We start from the raw sequence: 10,437 nt of genomic DNA, 5'->3' as shown, positions 1-10,437 counted from the left end.
ACAAAACCACCAGAACCTACCGTACCGTGGGCACAATGAAGGCCGTAGAATGGACCGTGGCCCACGGTCTGGCCCGTGATTGCCACTTTATTCTTGTTTATCAAGTCGTTTCATCTATCTTTTCAATTGGGACGACTTGTGGGCGAGTTTTGGAGACAAAATCATTATCTTGGGTGTTGGTAAACATTGTTTTGTATTTTTGATTCATATGATTAAGAGAATTGATGTGATGATGATCCATTAAACCATGAGTGGCTAATCTTGTGGTGTTTCTCTTGGATGTAAGGTTATTTACAAAACACTTTATGTTAATTGTTCTTGAACTTGGATTGATTGACTAATTGTTTATGTTAGTATAATCATGATGTTATTGTGATTGTTTGTAAATTGTTCATATCGTTTAAACCTAATTTCAATCTATACGTTCTTGGTGTCGTTGACAATTGAGATTTAGTGGAAGGAATTAGGGTTAAAATTATTAATTGATTACCAAATAACAACCTTGCGTAGGAATCTGAGTACTTAGTTCGTGATTAATCATAAACAATTATATTTACACAAAACCGAGATATTATGGTTTATCCATTGAACTTTAACAAGAGTGTTGCATAATAACCCAAACTTCAAGAGGAATACTTATTTAATCAATCGTTACAACTTATTTGCTAGTTTATTTTAGTTCAAACAATCAAATCAAAATCAACTTGAAGATCACTTTGTGTCATTTACTTTTCTATTAGTTTAACTGTTAAGCTACTTATTTAACACATATTCCATAAACTCCTTATGTTCAACACCCACTTACTGCTATCTATTTAGTTGTGTTTGGTTTATTTTTGAGTGAGTCTTCGACCTCACGTCACTTACCCGTACTAGTTATAGGTGTTTAAGCTTCATAAATACTTGTTTTTTATTATGAAATACTTGTTTTTTATTAGAGCACGGCATCTGCGTCAACACTCAATTGTTAAAATTTTATGTGTTTTTCTTATTTATGTTGGATTATCATTTCTCAAAGGGTCTGATGATCTTTTCTATCTTCAATTTGAACATGCCATTTCTTGTTCCTAGACAAACATTGAAAATGAAGTACGGAAATTGAAATGGTCTTATATCATTGTTTACTTCAATATTTTGCTACTAATGTTACCATTTTCAGTTTAGGGTTTAAAACTTTTTTTAAGTAAAATCAGAAAATCTGAAGCCTCACCAATAATTTGGATTGGGTGTTCAGGCCAATGTGTCTTGATAAAAAAACTAGCACAATTTAACCAAAAAAGAAAATTCTATCAATAGACGCTTGAACTGATTTTTTTCAAATTTACAACTTGAAACTTTTATAGTTTATCTAAAAGGAAAAAAAAAACATCAACTTTTGATCTATGAAACCAATGTACACTTGTGCAAAATCTCAACTCACTTTTTTGTTATCTCCGACAACCAAACAAACATTCACAAATGACAAGTTTTGTTCTTAAACTCATCCGCCAAAAGTTGTGCAAACAGTCCACTCAACCTATCCGCACCTGGTCCAGGCCTAAAAACCGAATCATCACCACGAACCACACAAGGATCCGAACCATGGTCGGACCCACCAACACACCATGCACCTTGACTGAACCGATGGGTCCGGCCCAAAATCTCTTTATCAATCTTGTCTAGAACCACATCATCCTTTGGAAACTTCCTAGCAAACGGGGCGCTACTATTAATCATTTTTTCAAAGTCTTTGATGGTCAAATAACGCGGGTGTTGTTTTGGGGGTGAATCCCACGCGATGTAGTGAAGATCGTGGCTTATCGCGGTTTTAGCGAACTCGTTTGTGTTGCAAATAATGGTGTGAAAATAGCCTTCGGGTGACGAGACGAAATTTGTGTAGTACATTAATATTGTTCGAGGGAAGTTATCGTATCCCCATATGCAATATTCCACAAAAGGTCGCGTGAGCATGACCCATGCCGAGCCTGTGAGCGTTTAACGTTTATGAAAAATAATTCTTTCAATAAATTAGTGTCAAACAAACTACTGCTGGAATTAGAAATTGAAATGGTTATTGTAATGAAAGTTTTCAGTAGCTATTGTTTATTTGATTATATGAGGTTGAATTGTGGTTATCGAAATATTATTTGCAATTCGAATAGCCTTGTCGATTTTGAAGTTTAAAATGGTTAGTTTGACCTAAAAAGTCAAAGTAAGCAGAATAACTCATTGTTTGCTTTGAAAATATAGAGGAAGCAATTCCCTGCTTTGACTTTTGACCTATGCTTTGACCTTTATACTTAAAATCAAACATGCCCATTCAAAAACTTAAAACATATTTACCTATTTAAATATATACAATTTCCTATATGTCCATTATACCCTTCTCTTTCTCCATACACTGCAAACTTTCATATGTTAATGCTAGTGTTAAAAGAAGAGTATAAATGCCATAAAGTTGGAAATACATATATCTAATATTTATGATCTTTTGTTGCGTAAATATGATTTAATATCATGTTTTGAGGGAGTATATGAATTATGAAATTATCTTTTTATGTTGAAAGTCAACCAAACTACTTTTAGAGTTCAAGATTGATAAGGCTATTATAATCCAAATTGTCTTTAACATTTCTCTCTTTAACTGTCCTAGAGTTTCAAGAATGTGAAGTTATTATAGAGAAACTTTAAAAAAAACGCCCGTCGATTTTTAACTTATCAACTAGTCAGTTTGACTTAAAAAGTCAAAATAAAAACTGAACATTACCAGTGAATAAATTAAAGGAAGTAGGAAGAGATCTACGCTGTGAAGTGATTGCCAGGTCCGATTTCTTGGATAAATAAAGACCCGGGTCAACAATAATTGGTTTCGCCCTTTGGTTCCTACAAAGCATGCATTTAAAAAATTAACATTAATTGTTTTACTTGTGTTACCAAAACTAAAAACATATCAGGTATTGACTTACAATTTCCATCCTGTAAGCTTAGTGTGTTCTATGAAGTTAAGAGTTCTTGACAAATTAGAGAAAACATGAAGCAAATCTGCAAAATCCAATACATGAAAGACGTATTAAAAGGTTATGTAAAACATGTACAATAACAAATATTGATCATAATTCAGGAGTTATCCAATGTTATTAGCTGAATATCTGTCGGGTTCCTAAAGTTAATCCTCCACAAAGATAAATAAAGGAATCTTACAACTCAAAATCATTACTGTAAACTTATATGTAATAATGAAAATAAGTGAATTAGGTAATAGAAATAGATAAGCTTGACATACACTTATCAAGAAAAGAGAAAATTTTAACTCGACATCTAAACAAGAAAGGGTAAATTTAATCATTAGTTTAATCACTATCTCATAATCCTTCTACTTAGCCTATAAGTCCCTAATGTGATTGAAAAAACTAAAAGACTAGTTAAAAAACACTAAAAAAATAGGATTCTCATCATATACGGTAAGATTTGTAAAATCAATTGTCTAATTTGTTCGAATACTCAAACAAATTGTTCAATCGATGGTCAGATTTGTTCGGTCAGATTCAAAAGACTCATGCTATGCTCATTGCAATCAACGGTCCAAGGTGTCACATCACATCAGACCACATCATGTGATGCGTGCATTTTAAAACTAGTACCACCCATATCAGGTATTACGTCTTAACTTTAGTTAATTGTTAAATAACGAGTCGAATAATATTGAACCAAGAAAGTAACAATTAAACAAAATCAAACTCACCATCTTGTGTCACGAGCGGATAATCCGAAGCACTAAGATTAATAAACCAATCCCAATTCAAACTCTCCTTCAACAAAATAGCAATCGCTTGAAGGGTTGTTGCAATCATAGTGGGACCTTTATAAGTCACCAAATTCGATTGAGCCATCACTCTAACATTCTCAACTTCAGCAAAGGTTTGGTCACTCTTAACCGCCATCGTTAGCTCCAATCGTTCACGAGGCGGGGCCTCAAGATCCATATGCAAAATGTACTGATTTCTGGGATGATATACAGCCTGCAAAGTTCTCATCATCCTCTTACTATCCCCCTTGGTACCGGAAATAAGGTAAGCTAATCTAGGGGCTTTTTCTTTAGGAAACTCACTAGCTTTCCCTATATTCATCTCCACAAACAACCCGCCCGAATCATCCGATTTCGCGGCCATGTCGAAATTAAGGTTGTATGTTGGCAATGATGATGATGATGATGATGAATAAAACCCAAAAATTGCAGCTGAAATTAGGGTAATCCATACAACCAAACTCACAAAAAAGGGGATTATCCACTTGCGATCATTATTATACGCCCTTCCAGAATAATGTTTCTTGAAATTCTTGCCGAAAATCGACATCTAGGGCTTCGATTAGATTAAAGATTCAATTTTTACATGAAACCCTGGAATATCCCCAAATCAAAGAGACCCAGGTGCTAGTAAAGATGGAAACTTTATTGAAGAAAATCAAGAAACTGAACCTTTTGTGAAGAAATGAGTTGACTTTCGGACATGGGTTTCTTGATTAATGGTGAAAATCAGACATGCTTGTTGGGTTGAAGAAGCAAAGATGAAAAATGTTATAATATAATTAGGGCATAAATAAATAGGAGGGTGGGGGTTTGCACTGCAGTTGAACGGAGAGTGATTGCTTAGATTGAGGTCAAGTGGAGAAAGACATTTGTAAAGATGTTTGGAGTTGAACATAAGCATGGAGTAACATACAAGTTGGAATAGAAAATTGGAGTTAACTTGTAGATTAAGGTGTTGAAATTGACTAATGACTCTTACATTGTGCTTTGTGACTTTTGTTTTCTAAAAGGTTTTTTTCTACTTATCCAAAACTACACCTTGGGTTTTAGAACAGGTGAAAATGAGTGCGGTGATGTTATGCATCTAAGTTTGCAAGTCATGATATCTATATCAATATAATAATATTTGTAAATGGGGGGTCAAGTGGAGAAAGACATTTGTAAAGATGTTTGGAGTTGAACATAAGCATGGAGTAACATACAAGTTGGAATAGAAAATTGGAGTTAACTTGTAGATTAAGGTGTTGAAATTGACTAATGACTCTTACATTGTGCTTTGTGACTTTTGTTTTCTAAAAGGTTTTTTTCTACTTATCCAAAACTACACCTTGGGTTTTAGAACAGGTGAAAATGAGTGCGGTGATGTTATGCATCTAAGTTTGCAAGTCATGATATCTATATCAATATAATAATATTTGTAAATGGGGGGTCAAGTGGAGAAAGACATTTGTAAAGATGTTTGGAGTTGAACATAAGCATGGAGTAACATACAAGTTGGAATAGAAAATTGGAGTTAACTTGTAGATTAAGGTGTTGAAATTGACTAATGACTCTTACATTGTGCTTTGTGACTTTTGTTTTCTAAAAGGTTTTTTTCTACTTATCCAAAACTACACCTTGGGTTTTAGAACAGGTGAAAATGAGTGCGGTGATGTTATGCATCTAAGTTTGCAAGTCATGATATCTATATCAATATAATAATATTTGTAAATGGGGGGTCAAGTGGAGAAAGACATTTGTAAAGATGTTTGGAGTTGAACATAAGCATGGAGTAACATACAAGTTGGAATAGAAAATTGGAGTTAACTTGTAGATTAAGGTGTTGAAATTGACTAATGACTCTTACATTGTGCTTTGTGACTTTTGTTTTCTAAAAGGTTTTTTTCTACTTATCCAAAACTACACCTTGGGTTTTAGAACAGGTGAAAATGAGTGCGGTGATGTTATGCATCTAAGTTTGCAAGTCATGATATCTATATCAATATAATAATATTTCATACACTTTGAATTAGTTTTGAGTTGGTTTTTATTGAAAAATACTCATGATTAGTTCATATTTGTTTTTTAATGGTCTCAAGAGTAAACGAGCTAAAATAGAGTATTTTTACTAAAATCGAGACTCAAAATTGAAACTTCAAACAAACTATATATATATAGAAAATTGTTCAAATAAAAATAAGGAGTTTCCTATAAATGATAAGAAGTAATAGTTTTGACATCTTGCACTAAAATCTATGGTGAAAGAACAAGTTTAGGAAACTATGTCGGTTATAATGTTGAAAGAGTAATTCTAGAAAACTATGTCGGTTTTTGGTAATTTTAAATCTCAACTATTAATTAACATGATCCAATGATTATGATTTATTTGTAGTCTTCCGAGGAAACTACTTATTTTTAGGATAACCCTCCCCTATATATATATAGGGAGATGATCAAGAGAAAACTCATCTTTAGAGAGAAAATTTAAAAACTCCTAAAGAATTATTTTTAATAAAAAATAAAAAATATTTTCAAAATTCTGTTTTAACCATTATTCTTATATTTCACTCGAAAAATATAAAAAAAATAAAAAAAACCGCTGTAATGCACATACGTATTACTGTGCGATACCGTTGTATTACACATGTGTATTACTATGTATTTTTGAGTTTAATAGTGTTTTATTACATATATTCAATCTTTGTGTATTGTATATGTGTAGTAGTGTTATATTATATGAAAAAAAATAATAATAAAATAAAAATCGATGTGGTGCACATGTGCATTAATGTTGTATTACACATAGGTACTAATGTGTATTCAATGTGTGTATTAGTCTTATATTGCATATATATAATGGTGTGTACCAAATATGTGCAATAGTGTTGTATTCTATACAATACAAACACTTTTGCATATATGCAATGCATATTATTACACATGCGTATTATACCTACGAAGTTACCGACAGGTTGTTTTTTTTTTAAAAAAAAAACCAATAACAACATATAAGAATAATGGGAAAAAAAAAGAAACTTCAAAAAAAAAATTTTTTAAAAGTTAAAAATAGTTTTTTAGAAGTTTATAGGAATTTTTAAGTTTTCTCTTTAAAAGGAGTTTTCACTAGAACCCACCCCTATATATATATATATATATATATAGGGGAGGGTTATCATATATAGGAGATGGATCAAATACAAATAAAAAATCCGTACTAAACATATAAACTGAACAAATATACAAATATATATTATATATAGCGAGGGTTATCCTATATAGGAGATGGATCAAATACAAATAAAAAATCCGTACTAAACATACAAACTGAACAAAACCACCACACCACATCTCCATCTTCTTCCTCAGTCAACCACCAGATCCCATCTCCATCTTCTTCCTCATCCACCACAAAATCACCAGACTCCAATCATTCCACCGCCAACCTCCGCCACCTTTCCTTCAACCAAGGCTCCGTTTCCTAGCCGCCGACACCAACCACTTCTCTCGTATCTGCAACTGCGACAAATCCGGCGAGACTTTAACTCTGGTGGCAACATCGCCATCGTTTTCTGCTGCAACATACTTGATCTAATTGGCGGTTGTTGACCACCAAAGCCGATGTATCGTTCCAATCGGAAGTTAAATCCCTATGTCTCCGGCAAGACCGGATTATTATGATGATGTTAGAGAGGAATAAGAAGATATATGTTTACGATTTCGTTGATTTGAAACTTTTTATGGCATATTGAAACAAGAAAGTGTGTGATTTGCCAATCGATTTGTAGTTACAGATTTTTGAAGCAGACAATTTGAGAAAGAAGAAGAAGCAGATTCAATAATTACTCTACTAATAAAATAATTACTCTAGTTGAAACAAGTAGACTACTAAAATTACTCTATATAGTTACAAACAAAGTAATAAAATTACACTATTTGTAAACTATAATTACTCTATTCGTAAACTGTATAGAGCAATTAAATTACACTACAAACATGATTTCCACTTATTTACAAAAATACCACCGCCTCCAATTTTGTTCTAGTTCGTACGCTTCGCACACTTTTTCTATTTATATGTTATCTTTACCATATATATATATATATATATATATATATATATATATATATATATATATATATATATATATATATATAAACGAAGACCCTAAAATCCTACGTGTCGCGATGTGGTCGCTCCCCCTTTTTATGGAAGCCACCAGATTGCTTAATTTTTAAATGGAGGTCTCTCATTGATTTAACCCAAATTCATGGGTATGGGTCTTACCAAAACCAAATAGCTCTTAAACGGGTTATAACATCTCATTAAATTAAAAATTAACCTTACCAATTATTTGATATGAAAATTCTATAAAATAGGGATATACAAAAATTTAATATCCAATTTGAAAAGAAAAAGATATTATTTATAATTAATAAACAATTTTATAGTAAAAAGCATAAACGGGTCATGAGTCACAAACTCCAGATAGCTTTTAAATGGGTTATATCATATCATTTATTTATGAGTCTATTTTATCATCAAACCTTAGTATATTATTAAATTTCTTACAATAAAGAAAATTAAAATCCAAAAAATAAATATTAAAAAACAAAAAATGTAAAACAACCATTCTTTCAAGCCACCAGATTGCTTTATTTGTAAATAAAGATTTCTCACGCATTTGACCCGAATTCACGGGTAAAGCTCTCAGCAAACCCAGATAGCTCTTAAACGGGTTATAACATCTCACTATATTAAAAAATTAATCTCATCAAATATTTGATATGAAAATCCTATAAAATAGGGATATACTAAAACTTAATATCCTATTTTATTTAAAAAAAAGATATTATTTATAGTTAAGAAACAATTTTATAATAAAGAAAATTGTTTATTATAACATATCATTTATTTGTGAAACCATTTTATCATCAAACCTCAAGTATATTAATTATTAACTTTCTTACAATAAATAAAATTAAAATACAAATATACATAAATAAATATTAAAAACGAATAATGTAAACAACCCCCGTAATACGGGGGATAAAATCTAGTATATATATATATGTGGGAGATTTCAAATGAGAACCATTTGAGTTTTAAGAACTCGAAAGAACTCAGTGTAACGGTTTTTTTTTTCGAATTTTTTTTTACGCATGCGTAATATATGTATGTTACATACTCGTAAAAAAATTACATAATTTTTTACGTACTGAGTCGACTTTTTACACATGTGTAACGGACGTAAAAGTTAGTGTAACCACTTATATCTTTATTCTCTCTCCTACTTTGACTTTTTTGTCAGATTTAATCTCAACCACATATTCCATTTCATTTAATTAAATGTGTGGCCTATGATTGAGTTCTTAAGTTCTTAAAACTCAACATGGTTCTCAAAAAATCTCTCCCCTATATATATATATATATATATATATTTGTTGTCAATTTTTTGGGAACTAATACGATAATTATCAATGGTTGATGCTCATGTCATGAAATATAATAGTTATTGTTGCTAGTGATGAGACGATGTATGGTGTGCATTTGTTGAAACTTCAAACAACTTTGATATATTATTCTCTGAACTTAAAGTTTAGTTTACATATAATCAAGGTTGGAAACTAATAATGCATGTTTGTTTGCATTGTAATGTACACATATAAATTAAAGTTCTATGATATGGGCTTAGTGGCTGTGTAAAAAACTAAAGGAAAAAAAAGGGGGCCCAGGTGTTTTAGAATGGAGTTTGTTGTCGGCAATTGGGAGGGTTTTTGGAAGACAGTATAAATTGAAGTTGGAGGCTGCCGTGAATAGGGGGATCGAACAAAGGCAGAAGGTTTTTTTTAACAGCTGCAAAAGGGCAGAAGACAACGCTTTGGAGCGCTAATGGGTTCGTTTATTGTTTGGGTTTGAGTTTTAGACATTGGCTTATAATTAGTATGAGTTGCTAAACCTATTTGAACTACCTAGTTTGGTTGATTGGCGATGTGTTGACGATTTTTTTGGGTTGATTAACGAACATATGATTGATTTCCTATTGTCAAGTTCATATTATTATGATTTTATTCTATTAATACCACTTAGTTTGTTCAACATTATATTAATTAAACCTCATGTAATTTTATCTTTGCATGAACTAGTTTTGGGTTTGGTTTAGGATTGCATGTTAGACTAATTACTTTGTGTTTTCGGTTGTTTGTGGTAGACGTTACCATAAGGTTTGATTGCTTAAGGTTGTTTATCTCAGTAGTTCATCTCCTTTTAGTTGGACCAAGATATTAGGAGTTGGTTTACCTCTTTGGTCTAATCGATTTAGTTAGCTGAATTATATTAATTAAACCCCGTGTAATTTTATCTTTACATGAATTATTCCCTAGGTTTGTTAGGATTACGAGCCTTAGAGGAGATTGTGATTTAGGGTACTTAGAAAATCAACCGTGTTTTATCCTTCTTTCTGAACATTTTTAGGGGTCTTTAGTAAATCTGACCGTAGGGACTTATTTTTCCCTTATCATTATCTTGTTAGATCATCTTTAGAACCCAGTTTCATGTGTTTGTGTCACCCGAGCGTCGTTGATAGTCATTAAGATTCCTTACATAGGTGGTTCCCTTTCATCATATCTGAGGGCTCCGTTAGTGCCGTTAAGTTTTCTCGTTAGTTTCGTTA

General features: G+C 31.8%; 1 protein-coding gene across 1 annotated transcript; it reads right to left on the bottom strand.

Annotated features, from left to right (window-relative positions):
• Window positions 1–1,437: 1,437 nt before the first annotated feature.
• Window positions 1,438–4,395, bottom strand: LOC143605143 (beta-glucuronosyltransferase GlcAT14B-like). The gene is made up of 4 exons (XM_077081370.1): window positions 3,722–4,395; window positions 2,946–3,021; window positions 2,747–2,862; window positions 1,438–1,964 (listed from the first exon to the last, which is right to left on the bottom strand). The coding sequence occupies exons 1-4, from the start codon at window positions 4,332–4,334 to the stop codon at window positions 1,453–1,455; spliced, it is 1,317 nt and encodes a 438-aa protein (XP_076937485.1). The 5' UTR covers window positions 4,335–4,395; the 3' UTR covers window positions 1,438–1,452.
• Between the last annotated feature and the right edge of the window lie 6,042 nt (window positions 4,396–10,437).

This window comes from Bidens hawaiensis, unplaced genomic scaffold (assembly GCF_021521415.1).
Source record: "Bidens hawaiensis isolate Kalapana, Puna unplaced genomic scaffold, B.hawaiensis_p1.1 tig00068199_1, whole genome shotgun sequence".
Classification (NCBI taxonomy): Eukaryota; Viridiplantae; Streptophyta; class Magnoliopsida; order Asterales; family Asteraceae; genus Bidens; species Bidens hawaiensis.
This window is presented reverse-complemented; position numbering and strand designations above follow the sequence as displayed.